The 20,895-nt window shown below is 40.0% G+C and overlaps 1 protein-coding gene across 1 annotated transcript in view; it reads left to right on the top strand.

Moving 5' to 3' along the window:
- pygo1 (pygopus family PHD finger 1) overlaps positions 1 to 20,895 on the top strand; it is a 38,021-nt gene that overhangs the window by 11,646 nt on the left and 5,480 nt on the right. The window contains exon 2 of the mRNA XM_028822801.2: positions 13,718 to 13,803. Within this exon, the coding sequence (XP_028678634.1) occupies positions 13,718 to 13,803 (86 nt within the window). The remainder of the gene's footprint in view (positions 1 to 13,717; positions 13,804 to 20,895) is intronic.

Genomic DNA, 20,895 nt, shown 5'->3' with positions numbered 1-20,895 from the left:
TAGTGTTTGAATGCTGAGGTAGAGATGGCGATTGAGGAGAAGAGGAGGTGCTACCAGTAGTGTCAGAAGACGAATAAAGGAACAAGACAGACAAGATGTTGTTGGTGGGAACATTGTGATTTGTAGTGATGGGATAAATAATACCTAAAAGTAGTGTATGGAAACATTGCTGAATGGAATAGCATAATTATGTTCATTGTGAGGAACCAGAAGCACCAAGGCGGAAGTTTTCAAAAGAGCAGGTCACAAAAAAGATGAAAATAGGCAAAGTAGCAGGCCCAACTGGAGTGGTATTGGAAATGTTGAAGGTCCTGGAGTTGAATGGTGGACACATTTGTGCAACATGATTATGTGTGAAGGAAGAATTCCTGAACAGGAAAAGAAGTGCGTTTGTTCCAGTACATAAAGGAAAAGGTGGTTGGATTCTACATACATGCTGTAATAAAGTATCTATCTATCTATCTATCTATCTATCTATCTATCTATCTATCTATCTATCTAAAAGACAGCCCGGACACACACAGACAGACATGACACCAGATGTCCACAACACACGGTTTATTTCTCTTTTCCTACACATATCACAGCACAAACACAGTGTCCAAAGACTCACAGTCCTCTTCTTTCCTTCTTCTGCCACCTCCACTCCTCGCAGCTCCATCCTCTTCCACATGACTCCAGCTCTCTGCATGGAGTGAGGCGGCCCCTTTTATAATGTACCTGGATGTGCTCCAGGTGCTCCCTGATGATCTCCCTGCAGCACTTTCTGGTGTGGCGGAAGTGCTGCATGGGCACCCGGAAGCACTCCGGGTGTACCTGCTTCCTGGTTTGGCAGCACTTCCTGGTGGGGCGGAAGTGCTGTGGCCTAAGGCTCCATAGTCCTTCGGGCGCCCCCTGGTGGTGGCCATGGATCCCCCCAGTTCCGTGGCTCCCACACAATCCAGGATGGCTGCCGTCTTGTGTCCTGGGGAAGGAATTGCCCCTCTCCCAGTCCCCTGCTTCTCCAGGCCTCCCGGTGGGGCCAGGTCCCCGGCCGTCTATCACAATACATATTTTATCTTTTTTGTCACAATCTAATTGGTAATGATGTGAATTGCTTTTTATTTTAATTTTTATTTCGTAAGATAGACTATACAATATATGCAGTATATTTAGTATAGTATAGTTGTAGCATATAAAATTAAATTGATTTTATGGTAGTGGCAAGTTTTTACAGAGGATTCTATATCTAATTTATAGTCTATGTATTGTAACCTGTTTGAGTATAATATTGTCGAGTACATTTGTTCCTAGGCAGGAATCTAATGGCTGCATTTTAAATATCTTTAAGTTTATTAATACTTTATAAGTAAAGAACATTGATGTATGAGCTCTGTTACTTTAGATAGAAAAATGAAACATGAAAGATTACAATGCAAGATGAAAATTTCATAAATCACTTTACAGAACAATTGACATTACAGTACATGAAAACAAAAGTTACAGATTGAACTTTGGGAAATAATATTAATTATTTATTAAACATTTATAACAAGTATATCAGCAGTGATTTATTAATCACATAAGTACAATTGTTAACATTTTATGCACTTGTTGCAATGGCAGGTTCAGTGATGTGCTCAGGTTCACAGAGAGTTGGGACACCCAACTGAACTAGCGATCCTTCAATTCACAAGACAATTACCATTTTTTAAATAAACCAGTAAATCATATATAATTAGGTTTATGTAGTGTGGCACAGTGCTGTCTGGTTAGGACTGTTGCCTGGTTAGATTAATTGCCAAATTGGCCCATTCATGTGTGTGTGTGTGTGTGTGTGTGTGTGTGTGTGTGTGTATGTGAGTGGGCTTTGTGAAGCACCGGTGCCTTGTCCAGGACTAGTCTCTGCATATTATATATATAATACATACGTATAGTAATGTAGCCAGGAAAGCAGACAAGTGTTGGCAGGCAAAGGATAGGGCAGCAGCCATGATGTCACCTTTTAATTATAACAAAAACACAACCACACTGTGGCACAAAAAGGTCAAAAATAAATACGGCCACTATCACCCTTGCTCTGAATTAGTACTGCCAATTGAGTCTGAGCTCTGGCCTCCTCATATGCAACTCAAACACTGATGACATGCCTTTTTATATCATTTGTGCCAGAAAGGTCTTCACAGGGTCTTCTCGGAGCCTTGTGCGTGGAGCTGGGCTTTGCCTTCGAGCAGCCTTTCAGTCCTATGGAGGAAGCAGAAGATACTGTTAGTGTCAGCGCCCCCTCTCATCCCAGAATGGAACTGCTTACCTCACCAGAGCCAGGAAGACCTTAGGGGCACAATAATGACATATATATATCTTTATATATAATCTTCATTTGGATCTTGATCTTTGTTTGTCCGCGAATTCACTGCCTTGTGTGGTGTTCCTGCTGTGTTCAGTAGAGGGCAGTAGTGATGGAGGAGGAGAGGAAGTGAGGGGGAGGATCGTTGGATGAGGTTGGAGTGTGGTGATTAAAGAGGATTGAACTAAAGGAGACTACGTGCTGTTTGTACTGGCTGAATACACAACACCTTGGTTGTTACTTTTGTTTACAAACACTGTTGATACCACTCTTTGTGTTTAGATCTGGCGTCGACACCGTGCTTTGTGTTTAGATCTGGCGTCGACACCTGCTTCATTGTCGAGACTGTGGTTTTTTGTGTTTCTATCGACCGTTGTTGGCAGCACTTTTTCCAAATCGAATGTTCACCCACTTCTTGGAGTCGGCAGTCAGAGTATATAAGTCGGACACAGTTCTGTGATTTTCCATCAGTCGGCGTTTGGAGTTCAAGAAAGAAGCATTAGTTCTTCCTTACTCTTTGGATTGCCAGAAAGCAACCTGCGAGATTGGAGAAAGGTTGAGAAGAGATCGTGAGAGGAAACGACAGCGTCATGAAAACGAGACGGACTGTGAACGGAGAGAAGCAGAAATGCTCCTCCACCACCACATAATTACTATTCGGACAGTGATTCCGAGTAGGCTGTTCCTATCGAATCAATGTCCAAGGGTATTGTTTTGTAATTTTGTTTCCCTTATAAAAAATCATAATGCTGTGCGACGAAGGGCCCAGTTCATGACTGGCAGCCGCGTTTAAACAGGGAGCCCTTCACAGACAACTTTAACACGCGCAACGTAGTTGGGCGCACATGGCTAGTATATGTATATATATATATATATATATATATATATATATATATACTGTATATATATAGTGTGAATGTGTGTACACGGTATTCAGTATATGTATATGTGTGTGATAGCCATGATTCAGCAAGCTCTCTGGCACTCTTAGTATTAGCCCTGAATTTTACTTGCAGAGTGTCCCAGTTAAACATGTGTCCGGTGGAACATGTAATCTATGTGCACGTATCAGAGAGTGTGGGTCTTTGCTTCTGACAACATTGTGATGTTCCTGTATACATATTGCGAGTGTTTCAGATGTTTGTCCCATGTGTACCACTGGGCATGCACTGCATGGAATGCTGTAAACTGCGTTTCTTGTCTCTGTGTTCGATTTTTTGCTTTTGGCATTGAAAAGGGCCATCCGCAAAGTGTTTGCAGGCTTGTGTGCTATCTTGATCCCAAATCTGGAGTGGATGCATGCTGTACTTTCTGATATGCCAAAAATGGTAAGGGAGGGACTGGTAAGTGGGTTGAGGGACCAAGTTGGAGTCGAAATAAATACAGAAGCAGGGGTTAGAGTACAAAAGATATTGAGATTAACTAAATATGAAAAAGTACAAATCATCATTATGTGTCCATGACACTTTCCCTTCTTTTCGTTTGTACATTGGTTACATATACCCTGTGATTATATTTATGCAACATCTCATAAATGGTAAAATTAACAGGATTTTATTTTATAAAGGTAAAGCTGAGGTAAATAGAAAAAAATGTGTTGCTAAAACCTCTCAGCATTTATTTATATACCATAAGTAGCATCTACTATCACAGTACTGCCTTAATGAACCAACAAGATTCCACTATGGTATCAGCCGGGCGGAGTGGTGGCTCTGAGTCTAAGGATCTGCGCTGGTATCCCGAAGGTTGCCGGTTCAAATCCCCGTCACTGCTAAAAGAGATCCTGCTCTGCTGGGCCCTTGAGCAAGGCCCTTAACCTGTAATTGCTCCAGGGGCGCTGTACAATGGCTGACCCTGCGCTCTGACCCCAAGAGGTATGCGAAAACTACCAAATTCCTAATACAAGAAATTGTATAAGGTGAAACAAAGAACAAAAAAAAAAAAAAAAAAAAAAAAAAAGCCTGATAAACACGGGTACTATAATGTAAGTGGCAAGACTGCTAGGGGCATAGAAAAAAATTAAAGACCTCATCTCAAGAACAGAAAATAGTGCATTGTGGAAACAGAGACATTTCATGCAAAAAAAAATTAGGAAGTACATGAACACCATGAACATGAATGTTGGTTAAAAAAGTGATAAATGACAGGACCTCATATATACACTATAAAACTGTAAAGGTCCATAAAGGCCCCTCCTCGAACCGTCACCTTACTGTGGTGGAGGGGTTTGCGTGTCCCAATGATCCTAGGAGCTCTGTTGTCCGGGGCTTTATGCCCCTGGTAGGGCCACCCAAGGCAAACTGGTCCTAGGTGAGGGATGAGACAAAGAGCGGTTATACAAACCTCCTATGACGAATAAAAAATTTGGACACCGTTTTCCCTCGCCCGGACGCGGGTCACCGGGGCCGCCCTCTGGAGCCAGGCCTGGAGGTGGGGCTCGATGGCGAGCGCCTGGTGGCCGGGCTTGCACCCATGGGGCTCGGCCGGGCACAGCCTGAAGAGGCAACGTGGGTCCCCCTTCCCATGGGCTCACCACCTATGGGAGGGGCCAAGGAGGTCAGGTGCAGTGTGAGTTGGGTGGTGGCCGAAGGCGGGGACCTTGGCGGTCCGATCCTCGGCTACAGAAGCTGGCTCTTGGGACGTGGAATGTCACCTCTCTGAAGGGGAAGGAGCCTGAGCTAGTGCGTGAGGTTGAGAGGTTCCGACTAGATATAGTCGGGCTCACCTCGACGCACAGCTTGGACTCTGGAACCAATCTCCTTGAGAGGGGCTGGATTCTCTACCACTCTGGAGTTGCCCCCGGTGAGAGGTGCCGAGCGGGTGTGGGTATACTTATTGCCCCCCGACTTGGAGCCTGTACATTGGGGTTTACCCCAGTAGACGAGAGGGTAGCCTCCCTCTGCCTTCGGGTGGGGGGACGGGTCCTAACTGTTGTTTGTGCATATGCACCGAACAGGAGTTCGGAGTACCCACCCTTTTTGGAGTTCCTGGAGGATGTGCTAGAGGGCATATCATCTGGGGACTCCCTCGTACTGCTGGGAGACTTCAATGCTCACGTGGGCAATGACAGTGAGACCTGAAAGGGCGTGATTGGGAGGAATGGCCCCCCCGATCTGAACCCGAGTGGTGTTTTGTTATTGGACTTCTATGCTCGTCACGGATTGTCCATAACGAACACCATGTTCAAGCATAGGGGTGTTCTTATGTGCACTTGGCACCAGGACATCCTAGGCCACAGTTCGATGATCGACTTTGTGGTTGTGTCGTCGGACTTGCGGCCACATGTCTTGGACACTTGGGTGAAGAGAGGGGCGGAGCTATCAACTGATCACCACCTGGTGGTGAGTTGGCTTCGATGGTGGGGGAGGATGCCGGTCAGGCCTGGTAGGCCCAAACGTGTTGTAAGGGTCTGCTGGGAACGTCTGTCAGAGTCCCCTGTCAGAAGTAGCTTCAACTCCCACCTCCGGCAGAACTTTGGCCATGTCCCGAGGGAGGTGGGGGACATTGAGTCCGAATGGGCCATGTTCCGTGCCTCTATTGTTGAGGCGGCTGACCGGAGCTGTGGCCGTAAGGTGGTCGGTGCCTGTTGTGGCGGCAATCCTCAAACCCGTTGGTGAACACCGGCGGTGAGGGATGCCGTCAAGCTGAAGAAGGAATCCTACTGGTCCCTTTTGTCCTGTGGGACTCTGGAGGCAGCTAATAGGTACCGGCAGGCCAAGCGGAATGCAGCTTCGGTGGTTGCTGAGGCAAAAACTCGGGCATGGGAGGAGTTTGGGGAGGCCATGGAGGACGGCTTCGAGGAGATTCTGGTCCACCGTCCGGCGTCTCAGGAGGGGGAAGCAGTGCAGTGTCAACACTGTATATGGTGGGGATGGTGCGCTGCTGACCTCGACTTGGGACGTTGTGGATCGGTGGGGGGAGTACTTCGAAGACCTCCTCAATCCCAATAACATGCCTTCCAATGAGGAAGCAGAGCCTGGGGACTCGGAGGTGGGCTCCCCCATCTCTGGGACTGAGGTCACCGAAGTGGTCAAAAAACTCCTTGGTGGCAGTGCCCCGGGGGTGGATGAGATACGCCCGGAGTTCCTAAAGGCTCTGGATGTTGTAGGGCTGTCTTGGTTGACACGTCTCTACAACATCGCATGGACATCAGGGACAGTGCCTCTGGATTGGCAGACCGGGGTGGTGGTCCCCCTCTTTAAGAAGGGGGACCGGAGGGTGTATTCCAACTACAGAGGGATCACACTCCTCAGCCTCCCTGGAAAAGTCTATTCGGGGGTTCTGGAGAGGAGGGTCCGTCGGATAGTCGAACCTCGGATTCAGGAGGAACAGTGTGGTTTTCGTCCTGGTCGTGGAACAGTGGACCAGCTCTACACCCTTAGCAGGGTCCTGGAGGGTGCATGGGAGTTCGCCCAACCAGTCTACATGTGTTTTGTGGACTTGGAAAAGGCGTTCGACCGTGTCCCTCGGGGAATCCTGTGGGGGGTACTCCGGGAGTATGCAGTACCGGACCCCCTGATAAGGGCGGTTCGGTCCCTGTACAACCGGTGTCAGAGCTTGGTCCGCATTGCCGGCAGTAAGTCGAACCCGTTTCCAGTGAGAGTTGGACTCTGCCAGGGATGCCCTTTGTCACCGATTCTGTTCATAACTTTTATGGACAGAATTTCTAGGCGCAGCCAGGTTGTTGATGGGGTCCGGTTTGGTGGACTCAGGATTGGGTCACTGCTGTCCTGTTTGCTTCATTAGGCCGTGATCTTCAGCTCTCTCTGGATTGGTTCGCAGCTGAGTGTGAAGCGGCTGGGATGGGAATCAGCACCTCCAAATCCAAGACCATGGTCCTCAGCCGGAAAAGGGTGGAGTGCCCTCTCAGGGTTGGGAGCGAGATCCAGCCTCAAGTGGAGGAGTTCAAGTATCTCGGGGTCTTGTTCACGAGTGAGGGAAGAATGGAGCGTGAAATCGAAAGGCGGATAGGTGCGGCGTCCGCAGTGATGCGGGCTCTGCATCGGTCTGTCGTGGTGAAAAAGGAGCTGAGCCATAAGGCAAAGCTCTCAATTTACCGGTCGATCTATGTTCCTACCCTCACCTATGGTCATGAGCTATGGGTAGTGACCGAAAGAACGAGATCGCGAATACAAGCGGCCGAAATTAGTTTCCTCCGCAGGGTGTCTGGGCTCTCCCTTAAAGATAGGGTGAGAAGCTCAGTCATCTGGGAGGGGCTCAGAGTAGAGCCACTGCTCCTCCGCATCGAGAGGAGTCAGATGAGGTGGCTCGGGCATCTGATCAGGATGCCTCCTGGACGCCTCCCTGGTGAGGTGTTCCGGGCACGTCCAACCGGGAGGAGGCCCCGGGGAAGACCCAGGACACGCTGGAGGGACTATGTCTCCCGGCTGGCCTGGGAACGCTTCGGGATTCTCCCGGAAGAGCTGGAAGAAGTGGCCGGGGAGAGGGAAGTCTGGGCATCTCTGCTCAGGCTGCTGCCCCCGCGACCCGACCTCGGATAAGCGGAAGAGGATGGATGGATGAGGTCCATAAAGGTCATAAAGCTGTTTATGTTATGTTTTATAGGGAAGGTTTGAGTCAGAAAACAGACAGCCATCAGAAGATCTAAAACTGTATTGTGGCTTCCTCCATGTTGGTTATAGTTTTTGACTTTTTTAAAAAGTGTAGCAAAGATTCCAACGAGAAGATAGTCTAGATGAGTAAGTAGAAGTGTAAAATTCTAATTGTGTTTAAAGACTCTAACTGCAGTATATTAACTTTTTTGTAGTCTGTTGATAGTTTGTGAATGGATATCATTTAAGAGAAAGTGATTCTAGGTGAGAAATTATAGACGTTCAAGAGTTTTTAACAAAGTTCCATTCACTTGGAAAAGAAAATGATAAAAATGATTATCTTCATAGTATAGCTTTCTAGATAACAAGGTTGACCATGGAAAAGAAGAACACAACTGTTTTTTTTTCAGTTTTTCAGCTGGGTCCTCATTTTCAGTTTAGTTCAACTTATTCTTATAAAGTGTTCTATTTCATTATGAGTTTATTTAAAATAAAACACAATCACCTGCAAAAATACCCAAGCAAAAACCCAAGGAAATCCAAGCAACACATACATCCATACAGCATACACTATTTCAAAGCACTTTACTAAACAATCACAGTACCATTATAGTACTTGAGAACAGAAAAGTGGATTTGTTGTAACAAATGATGGGCACATTACCAGGCCAACACTACAAGGTGCTTCCAGGACAGTCACATTTGCCTGCTTCTTGGTACGTTCCAGAGTTCCTTTAGTGGGGTTAGGCAGTCAGCTGATTAGGATAGTTAAAATATGGGAATGGATTGTTGTTGTTACCCCCCTACCTTGTGATTTAGAGCAATTGAAATCCTAAAAGTTGATGAAAAAAACACTGTAGATATACACACTAATCAGCCACAACATTAAAACCACTGACAGGTGAAGACAATAACTGATTATCACATTACAATGGCACCTTTCAAGGGGTGGGATATATTAGGCAGCAAGTGAACAGTCAGTTCTTGAAGGTGATGTGTTGGAAGCAGGAAAATGGACAAATGTAACGATCTGAACAACTTTGACAAGGGCCAAACTGTGATGGCTAGACAACTGTGTCAGAGCATCTCCTAAACGACGTATCTTATGGGGTGTTCCTGGTATGCAGTGGTTAGAACCTATCAAAAGTGTTCCAAGGCAGGACAGCCTGTGAACTGGCAACAGGGTCATGGGTGCTCAAGGCTCATTGATGCTCATGGGGAGCATAGGCTAGCATTACTGCTCCAATCCCACAAAAGAGCTACTGTAGCACAAATTGCTGAAAAACGTAATACTGGCCACAAAAGAAAGGTGTCAGAACACACAGTACATTGCAGCTTGCTGTGCCTAACCTGATCCCTGTCCACCGCTGAAAGCACCTACAATGGGCATGTGAGCATCAGAACTGGACCATGGAGCAATGGAAGAAGGTAGCCTGGTCTGATGAATCACATTTTCTTTTAGACCATGTGGACTGTTGGGTGCATGTGTGGAATTTACCTGGGGAAGAGTTGGCAGCAGGATGCACTATGAGAAGAAGGCAAGTCAGTGGAGACAGTGTGATGCTCTATGTTCTTCTTGGAAACCTTGGGTTCTGGCATTCATGTGGATGTTACTTTGACACATACCACCTACCTAAAGATTATTGGAGACCTTGCACACCAAATTCCTCAGTCCAATCAAGCATCTGTGAGGTGTGATGGATAAACATGTCCAATCCATGCAGGTCCCACCTCACAATATAAAGGAGTTCAAGGATCTGCTGCTAACGTCTTGGTAACCACAGGACACCTTCAGAAGTTTGGGGGAGTCTGAGCCTTGATAGGTCAGAGCTGTTTTGGTGGCATGAGGGGAGTAGGCAGGTGGTTTGAATGTTGTGGCTAATCTGTGTATTTACTACTATATTGCATCATGTTTTATGTGATTAGGATTTTTTGGCATGTGATTTGGTGTTTTAATTTAAATCAAATATTTTATAATCTCAGTGATTCTTAATTGGATAATTGGGTGCAGAAAATGAAAGGATGTTTAATAAGACTAAATTGAATTATATATACATATATATATATAAATTGAAAATACGGTATGTATTGCCAATTCATTATTATTTATTTTCTAATATAATGCTGTTATTAAAATGAACTTATACATAATGTTGCTAAAATTGTTTATGTCTGTTAGCACCCAAGCAAGATTTATTGAGTTGTCCAGGGTCTTGTGACTGGATAGATAGATAGATAGATAGATAGATAGATAGATAGATAGATAGATAGATAGATAGATAGATAGATAGATAGATAGATAGATAGATAGATAGATACTTTATTAATCCCAGGGGGAAATTCACAATACATAATACAATACATAACCTTGGTCTTTTAACTGTACTAATGCTATGAGATTATTACTGAAAACAACAACAACAAGGGAAATAATTTTATTGGAAGTGATACAAAATTATATCTGTAGACAAAACCTAGTGTTCAAAATAAATATCACAGTAAGTAAGCAGCGCATACCTGTATTTCAACGTCTGTGCCCCCATGAAAGTTTTTCTTATTCTGTAGATCAATGGTACTGTTAAATTTCTTTAAACAGGTTTTATTTTTTAATGCAGTCAGCTTGTAGATGCAGCAAGCAGATGTACATTTATTAAATTAAACATCTGGAACAGAAGTTTCAGATTTATAAAGTTTGCATCAGTTTAATTTGCAGTTTAGATTGAGATTCATTCAGTTTATTATATATTACATTATCTAGCATTATCAAAATGAAGTAAGTTCTTCATTCAACAGAGCAGCTTCAGGGAGAAATATTTTTGTTTAATTGAGTATGTGCTTCAAGAGTCATCTCCACTGCTTCGTTTTACGCATTAGTAGAGCAGAACAATTGAGCAGAAGCCGCATGAGATCAAGAAAAAGCGCTCTGAGAGGCAATACTAAGTGGAACTGTAAAGATGATGCTGTCATTATGGTTAAACACATAATCAAATTCAAATCATGAATTCAGAATTCTAAATAGATGGAAAATACACTATATTTACATGTGAAAAAGCAGTAGTTTTAAAAACCTGATATCATGCCTCTGCTTGTAAAATATTTTTATGAATTTGTTGTAAAGAAAAGTAAATTGCTTGATGACATTTTAAAATGTGCATTATTTTGTAAGCCTAATATGTAGGCATTTTTTTGACATTGCAACATTTATTTTTGACCAATGCCATTGTTTTGGATTAAGTACCTTTTCTGTTTTTTCACAACATAGGCTATGGCCAATAACACTGGAATACAAATGCACTACAATACTTATAGTGTCCTCCATGTTTTTGACAAAGACACATTTTTCCTTGATTTACCTGTCAGCTGCACAGTTTAAAATGACAAATCAAACAGTTCAGACATAATGATTAAAGTGCACATTGCAGACTTTCATTTAAGAGTATTTGCATATGTTTCAGTCACTCCATTTCAGGGCACCATAATGTTTGGGACACAGCAATGTTAAAGTCTGTTAAAGCCGTCATACTTAATACTTTGTTGCATATCCCTTGCATGCAATGACTTGAGTCATTTATAGACATCACCAGGTGCTAAGGGTCTTCTCTGGTGATGTTCTGCCAAGCTTCTAAAGCCATCTTCACCTAATGAGTTTTTTTAGGGGGGTTTGGCTCATCCCCTTAAGTTTTCCCTTCAGCATATGGCAGGCCTGCTTGATTGGATTTAAATCAGATGACTGGGTTGGCCATTCAAGAATTTTCTAGTTTTTAGCTTTGATAAACTCTTGTGTTGCCTCAGCAGTATGTCAGGATCATGATCATTACATTGTTGCAGGATGAAGTGCAATCCATTGAGTTTGGAGGCATTTACTGGAACTTGAGCAGATCAGGTATTTCTGTACACCTCTGAATTCATTGTGCCACTGCTGTCAGCAGTTCCATCATCAATGAAGAGAAGTGTGCCAGGGCCTGTGGCAGCCATACATGCCCAACCAATAACACCCTTACCACCATGTTTGGATCTTGGAGAGTTTCTTTTTGTCTCCAGACTTTGCTGTTGTTGACACTCTGATGCTGATTCATCTTTGTCTCGTCTGTCCACAAGACCTTTTTATCAAAGTCTTTTAAGTCCTTTTTTAAAATATGTAATCTGGCCATCCTGTTTTTGTGTCTAATTAATGGTTTACATTTTGCAGTGTGTCCTCTGTATTTCTGTTCATGAAGTTTTCTGCAGATAAAACTGTCCAAAATGTTTCCAGGGCAAGATCCAACCTGCGAATGCTGCAATCGAGTTCCAACCTCACTGGGTCACATGTTTTGGGCCTGCACCAAATTAACATCATTCTGGACAAAAATGTTTAAGTGCCTTTCAGACAGCCTTGGTGTCACAATCCCTCCTAACCCAATAACAGCTGTGTTTGGTGTTCTTCCAGATGGGCTTAAAGTGGAGAAGGACAAACAAACTGTGATTGCCTTCACTACACTATTGACATGCAGACTTATTTTGCTAAACTGGAAGAATCCTAACTCTCTTCTTTTAAGTCAGTGTGTAACTGATGTTTTATATTATTTGAAATTGGAAAAAATCAAATTCCCAGTTAGAGGATCTGTGCAGAACCTTTTCAAAACCTGGCAGGGTCTAATCAATAATATTTTAGAATAAGCTCTTAAAGCACTGAGGAAATAATTCTCTTCCCATTTCTTTTTCTTATCCATTTATCTTTATCCGCCTATTAAACTCATCAATTTATGTATTTTTACAAGCTTTAAGTTTTACTCCGTTGGCCATGCTCTTTCTCAGGGGTGGGGGTTGATTTGTTTTCAATCCTATTTTTTGTAAAAATGTATCTATTTGTATGGAATGAGTACAATAAAATCAATTAAAAAAAAAAAAAAGTTTTCTGCAGATAATCATCTCTGACACATCCACATGTCCTCATGCTGAACAATGGCATTGGCAACTACAAACTTAAAGGGTAGAAGCAAGTCTAGTTATCTTATGCCTGCACTAATGTAGCAATGAAACAGCTGAAGAATCCCAAACACCAGTGGCACCAACTGTCCCAAACATTATGATGCCCTGAAATGCCCATGTAAAAAAAGTGTTGTAACTTCTAAATGGTGTGACCAAAATGCATGCAAGTACACATCTAAATTGTTTTTTTGTAATTTTAAACTGTGGAACAGAGGGGGAAGGCAAGGAAAAATGTGTCTTTGTCCCAAACATTTTGGAGGGCACTGTAGTTGTATAGAGGATTTAGAAAGTATTCATACCCCTTCTTTGATGCTGTGTATTGTAAATGTGTTTACTTCATAAGGTGCCTTGTGAAAGATCAATCAATTAATATGAGAGACAGTATTTATAATAAAGAAATAAATGTTAACAATGACAGATATCAGGTGACTGTTATCCAAGAGGAACAGCTGTATATATCAGCCTGCCACTACAGGTAGATGCAAAAGACTTTATGTTAAGATTTGTGATTTACTAGCTATTTATTAAAATTATTGAGAGCAAATCCAGCCAATCTGAATATTCACTTACAGTGTATGCCATCTGCAGTGGTATTTTAACTTCTTTAGCTTTGTGAAGACATATTTTGTAATATTAGGTTTACTTATAAGTATCAGAATATATTTAAAATTCAATAACTGAATAAATTAAGATAACATCCATGCTGGCAAGATGAGTTTAAGCATTTAAAGAAAACGTACATGTTGTTTTTTGCAAAATCAAAGTATGTGTCTCCTTTTTTATTCTTCAAATGTTTCAAGTAATTGTTCATATTCACTGTGTGTGTTTAATATAAACAATAATAAATTTGGTTTAATGACAAAAATTGCAGGTGGAGATGGTGGGTTTGAAGGCTTAGGAGCGCCAGGCATACATCTGGGAAGCCCTGATAAGAAAAAACGCAAGACAAATGCACAGGTAGCCTCCTTTAATGTTATTGTTACTCTATTGCGTGGTGTTGAAAATAAAAGTTTGAAGACTTTTGTTTTCTGAACAGGGCAAAAACAAACACTGCAAAGTTATTCTGGTTCAGAAAAAATATGAGGGCAGTTGTGATAAACCGTTGCCATTTATTGTTAAGTTTTATGTTATGGCATTTTATTGAACAGTACACTTAAATTGGGCAAGCTCAACTACTAAAAATCAGATTGGACTCTTTATAATAATGACAGGTGCTATAGTCTTTATTTTTTCAAAATAGTGAAGAAATAAAAGTTATTTTACTCTTGTGTATAGTTTTCTCACCCAGCACCCTGTCAGGAAACTATAAACCCATGGCAATTATTGGTTCCTAACAACAGTTTAGTGGTAAATTATTACAACATATTATATAAGTAAATATGCCAAGGAAGATTGCATTGAAATTCCTATAAATGTAAATAGCTGTCTTTTATTTTATTTGTTTGCAAATAAATAAGAAAAACCTGTGGAAAGCATCTTTATTGTCAAAAATCTAATGGCTTTTGCAAAAAATACTCCAAGGCAGTGTTTTAAATTTTAACTTTTTACAATTAATTCATTTTCAGTATTATGCCTAGTAAAAAAACTGAACTTGCATTTTATAAATTGTTTTTGTATAGTTTTTAGACAGATTGTGATGATTTTGTTTTAGAATGTGAATACATAGTAGTTCATATTAGTGTGCTATAAATGGAGTAGTGATATCTACAAACAACACCAAAGTTAAGCATTTCATCTGTGCAATTGTTGAAATTTAATACAGGTTTTTGAGATTTTGAAAAATAGTTTGGAATACACAAAGAAAACCCACAGTTAACACTGGGAAGAACATGCAATCCTGACAGGAACAGTAACCTGCGCAGAAATGCAAGCCTGAAGCTGTGACACAGCAGCCCAGTATATCCATTTTACAAAACCACTCTTTCTTTTACAAGGTGCTGGTGATGCCTGTCTCAGTAGTGTTGGGGACATAGTTCAATCATGAATGCAGTTAATTGGAAAAAATGTCACCCTGTACAGGCATCTCAAAAGCTGCATTTCACTGAACATTCAAAATCAATTAAAAATGAAAATTGAAGCCAGCATGTAGAGACAATAATTTGAACTTAAAGTTTACCACAGAACACAAGAGTGGTCGTTTGCACTTGGTCAGATATGCAAGTAATTATTTCACTGTGCCCTGTACATGTAACAATACTAGTATTGCTAATGCTACTATCTTGAGACAGACAGGACTTTAATGTGACCCAGAAGCACTGAATTGGGTAAAACGACTTGCTCTGTGCCATTGTTAGTGTTCATAAAGGAGTGATGTACACACCCAATCTGAATTGATTGCTCCAGAAGCAACTGAACAAGCATTATTGCAAAACGTATACAATGAACTGACAAGTGGCATGGCATTGACACCTCCATCTTTTCTATACTCAAATTCATAATTCTATATTTTTCTATATTCTTTGCTGAAAACCTTCTAACACAGAACCCAGATCATATGACACTAGCTTATCACTGCTTTTTTTATTTTAGTCTGTGTTTGCCACAGATGAAAAAAATTAGGTGGCATATTTTACACTAGGAATAAAACCCTGACAAACTTAAGATCATTTGACATCACACATTTAGTTTTAATTATATCAACGACTGACTGAAATGTGCAAGTTAAACTTGGCAACAGCAAGAATCCATATTCTGCACCCCATAGAATTACTAATGTTCTCTTTGTTAAAAGATAAATTATATATGATGCTTTAGGTATGAGACAGTTCCCCTTCATATCATTTAGCTCTGGGTAAACATGGAACTTTAGATTTCAGAGTATAACCAGTTGCAGGTGTCGGGTGTAAACAACATTTATTTCTATAGCACATTTTCATACAAAGGATAAAGCTCAAAGTGCTTTACAAAATGTCAAAGAAAAACAATTACCAATAATATGTTGAATAACCTCAGTCAGTTGGTTGACATGTCTTTCTTGACTTTCTCCTCAGAACATATTGGGTTGGACTCATTCTTTGTGTTATACCAAACCTGAATTAGATGTTGCTCCGTGCCGCATTTTTTGAAGAGCCTTATCTGTAGCTTTCACATTTTATGTTCAAGTAACATTTTGAATGCCAGGACTTCTCTACTGGGAAGGACAAAAAAAGGTGTCTGACAGGTAGCTGAAGAGGCCGAGGATGTAATCGAACAGGCCAAGGTTGGTATATTGAAAGGCACAAAGATGACTACTAGAGCAAGTTAAAGCAGTCAGATTAAATAAGGAAAAAGTTTAAAGCACAAGAAAACATTGAATAAAGAAATTTCAGTACAGGAGATTCAAGAAGCCAACAAATGAGCAACAGTGAATAGAATCTGGGCGATTAATCCCAACATGTTAATTCTCATTTCTCAAATTTGTTCATGAAATAGTGAGAGTTGAGAATTAAAGGCCACTAAAGTGCAAGCTTTATTTCCATTATTAAGTAGCTTGTTCCATGTTTCTACAGTTCCTAGTGTGAAAAATGTTTCCTAAATACATTTTCCCTCTAATTGTCTTCAAGCTGTACCTTATTCTTCATGTTGGGAACTCATTTTAAACTAATAACTGGCATTCATCTTACTTATTCCCCATCATAAATGTATACACTTGCATTTCATCTTAATATCTGTTTACATAGTTCATACAACATGAACTCATCCAATCTTTCCTCATCACTCATAGCCCAGAGTCTATTATGGTCTAGTAACTCTTCTCCTTTACCTAATTCTGTAATGTCCTTTTTGTGATTTGAAGACCAAAACCACAATATTTCGGATGTGATATCACAAGTGTGTTGTAGAGTTTGAGAATAACCTCTCATTTCGTAGAGTTCACATAGTGTGTTGTAGAACACTGCAGCCTCTGGGCCTTCTTAATTTCTTCCACACTGTGGTTTTTAGAAAATATAAGCCTACTTAAATACAAAAAAACAAAAACAAATGTGTTGTGATTGGAGATCCAATTGCCATTCTTAATCAATTAGTGGTGCTCCAATTGCCATTGCAAACAATTAGTGGCACATCCAGCTAATGAGGAGTGTAGGCCACCGAGATGGAAGAGTTTAATATAACAAAGAAAGCACAGCCATCCTTGTGCTGCCTTTATGGGAGTTTTCGAGTTTTATATACATCCACACCACCTTATGTATTTTTCATTTTCCTTCTGAGATTTTGGCAGTGTACCAAGAAAAAAACATTTTCCATATATCTTAAAATTCAAAGTATGAGGTACATTCAGCGCTACACTGGCCTTTTCATACTGTGCAATAAAGAGAACAACTGTGAAAAAGTCTGAATTAGCGTAAGCCACCCAAATTTGGGGAAAATGTATTGATTTACTGCATGAGGTAGATGTACATAATAAACAAAAATAGTTCAGTCAAATATTTGAAATATTAAAATGTGTGCTTCAGTCAAAATACTCTCAATTATTATAGAAAAGTATATTTTTTTCATTCTCTAATCGAGGTCCATAGAGTACTCAATCCCTTGTAAAGGATCAAAAGTCAAAAACAACATCATATTTGTAATTGCTGACCTTGAAATAGTCTAAAACAATACCCCACATGCTTATTCTTAGAATTTGCCATTTTTAAAGTTCTGGGAGGGATAAGGACCACTAGTAAAGAATCAAATGTAAAGAGTGTTATATTCATAATCAGCAACCTCAAAATTCCACATTCCTATATTACTGATCCTCTTTTTTTCAGGTTTTTAAAAAGGAGCAACTTTGACCTCTCATATCCAATTAGTGGGTGAACCATTAGGGTTGGTTAATATGGCAGTGCACAACTTTAAGTCATTCTGATCAAATTTGCTAAAGACACCTATTGGTTTACTCTTTAGCGTGAGGGTATAAATTCCTGTACAAAATATGGTCCACAAATGGCCTAAATATTAGATGTTCAAAAATAGGGTGGAACCTCAAAAAGCTCAATGTCTGGTGAGATGCCAAAAAACAAAACTGAAAAAATTAATAAGTAATTAAGATGAACACTAGGATGTAGGAAATGTCTCTAGAATTGTTTATCAACCACGAGTGTCAGTTTAGTGTATGTATCATGGAAAAGGTGCAAAGTATTACATAGCAACAGATGGTCATTGTGTACTGTACAAAGCCGTGTAATGTACAAAGATGATCCTAGCGTGTGCTGTCAGATCAAGGAGATCTTGCATCATGAGTATGTTTGTGTAAAACATGCCTCAACAGATACAATATATGGCAATATATGCATATATAACACCACCGCTATCTCCATCCAGCCATATCTTTTAATTGTAAATAAACAAAAAAAACAACGCAATCATTCAAGTTTGGGGAAACATCAAATAAGATTACAGTGAAGTTAAAGTTATTTTCATGTGTACATAGTACAAGAATGTTTTTACTGTTCACCAGTAGAACCTAGTGAGGACAGATGGGAAAATTTGAGCTGTTCTCAAATGTCTATAGCAGTAAGAGATGTTGGTGAGCCTTCTTGACAAGAATGCATCGTGTCCATTTCAGTTAATCAGTAGTGGTCAATCCAAGAAATCTGACGTAGATGGGAGTGTGGTCTGCCTACTGTCATAGGGTCAACTAAGTTTTCACAAAACAGAATTTATCCACTGAATGTGGAAACGTGATCCTCATCATCCAACGACTCGTGCTGACATACTTCTCCTCATGCAAAGTGCTGGGTTGATAAACACTTCTAGGCGTCTCAGCCAACATCTTGTGGTCATTCTAATTCTGCAAGTTGTTATGCTTGATGAACAGTTTGCAAAATGTAATTTATTTTTGACTGCACTGTATACTGTATATTAATGTACAGTTGTATTAATCAGTGTGTCTTTATATGGGTTTATGTTGCGGAATGACTCCACCTTAAAGGAAGTCTTTTGAGATTTCACTATTCTGTTTACATAGTGGAGCATTAGTCCATTGTCTGCTAGCATAGCATATCGCAAAATATTTGAAATAGTTTTATTTGATCAAGCAATTTTCAATATCTCTGGCTCAGTTTACAAAAGTAATTGGGAAGTTTTGATTTTGGGTAATTTCTTTGTTTAACCTATAGTTAACATTTGATGGTTGTGGGAGTTACATTTCTGACTACCTGGAGTTACAAATACAAATATTGTTCATTTTTGTTAATTAGGACATAAGTCATTTTGGAAATGAGAAGGGACCATTCATTGTATAAAGCTCATTTGGATAGCTAATAGATCCAGCTGGTTCTGATAAATTATAAGGGCCTCTGTGTCAGCAACATGATAAAGTAGTTTGTTTCAGAATGCATACTGCTTTGTATTATTAACCATTTACCAATTTTCATTTTTAATACACTTCCTCCAAATTTTTGTTACAAGTCCATGAATATGTGATATGCTATTTGACTCAAATGTGTCTTGCTGGCTCATCTTAATTGATGCTTTTTGATATTTTCAGTACATAGGAGTAGATCATTTAAGTAATGTTAAATAAATAAATATCATAATTTTAATAACGCATACAAATGGGTGAAAAAAAACAACAGTTGTTTAATGACTCATCATACTGGTTTAATATATTTGCATTCTTAATAAGTAAAGCTAAATATGTAATATTTATCAAATCCCTCCCTATACAAATATTATGTCAGATTTAGGATTTAACTGCTTCTACAGCATTGTGTCTAGTATATTTGATCTTAATGTACAACAAAAGTTTGTCATGCTAGGGCTTTATATTTTCAACTACCTTGAATAGGAACATAATAAATTTGATAAAAGAAGGAGATCTTTCAGTCCATTAGGCCCATTTGTTTAGCTAATAGCTAAGCTGTCCCAATATCTCATCCTTCTTCCTAAAGGTTGTCAAGGTTTCTGCTTCAAAAAGCAAATCCACCTAATACTAAATTAAAATTTTTAATATAACTGTCTATCCACAATTCCCTGTGAATTAAACTTCTGTGAGACAAGTACTTAACCATTTCTAAAGTTGAACTGTGTACTGGAAAGTCAAATAATTCAATCAGGTTCACTCATCAAGCCGGGGGAGCTGAACAGAAAAAACGTGGTTAAAAACCGCATTGCCTTAATGCCTTAACCACAAGGCCATCCCACCCGTCCATATAACACTAAATTAATTTTATTGTGTAATGTCTTGGGTATAATCTAAATTCAATGCCATAGTATATTCTTGATGAACAAGAGTATTATTTTATGCAGTACTAAATGGAGTGATAGTATAAATTGCCTAATTAATTTGGAAGAAAAACCTATGTAGGCCTTTTTTCATTTTTCAAATGGTGAAATGAATGATCTGCACAGCAACATTTCCTGGTTTTTTATTTTTTAGTGATTTTTAATCCTTTATTCGCCATATACAATTTCTTGTATTAGAAGTTTGTCATTTTTCGCATACCCCAGCTTATTCTCCAGAAACGCACAGAGTTTTGGGGTCAGAGCACAGGGTCAGCTATTTGTAAAGTGAACCTGGAGCATTTGCAGCTTAAGGGCCTTACTCAAGGGGCCAATGGAGTAGCATTCCACTGTCACTGTAGGGATTCGAACCGGCAACCTTAGACTAACCAGCCCAGATCCTGTAGAGAGAGTTATTTATTTTTTCAGACATAAAGTAAGTGTATCTTAAAATCTTCACAAGTAGTAAAAGAAAAATGACACAAGAATTAACAAGAATTTTTTAAGGAGTGTAATAGTGGAAATACATTATGTGTTAGTCTCCAATGGTTACAATGGTAAGAGTCGATGTCAAAATTGAATAACATATGCTATGATCAGATGGCCAGAAAGAACAGTAAACCAAAAACTCATGTTAGCGTGGATAATGGGAAATAGATCTTTATGAGAAATGTATTGTTTATTCTGGCTTCCTTTACTGATTAATCTTACTGACTTGTCCAATGAAATCACTGTTCTGGTAACATGTTACATTGCATTTTATAAAAATTTGGGTCGCCTTTAATATAGTGGGTTGCTTTCCTCTGATTAAAAGAGTATTTTGTGTATTCTGTGAAATTTCTTAGTGTGCATGTCAATATACTG

This window comes from Erpetoichthys calabaricus, chromosome 17 (assembly GCF_900747795.2).
Source record: "Erpetoichthys calabaricus chromosome 17, fErpCal1.3, whole genome shotgun sequence".
Classification (NCBI taxonomy): domain Eukaryota; kingdom Metazoa; phylum Chordata; class Cladistia; order Polypteriformes; family Polypteridae; genus Erpetoichthys; species Erpetoichthys calabaricus.
The sequence above is the reverse complement of the archived record's forward strand: the minus strand, read 5'-3'. Positions and strand labels throughout refer to the sequence as shown.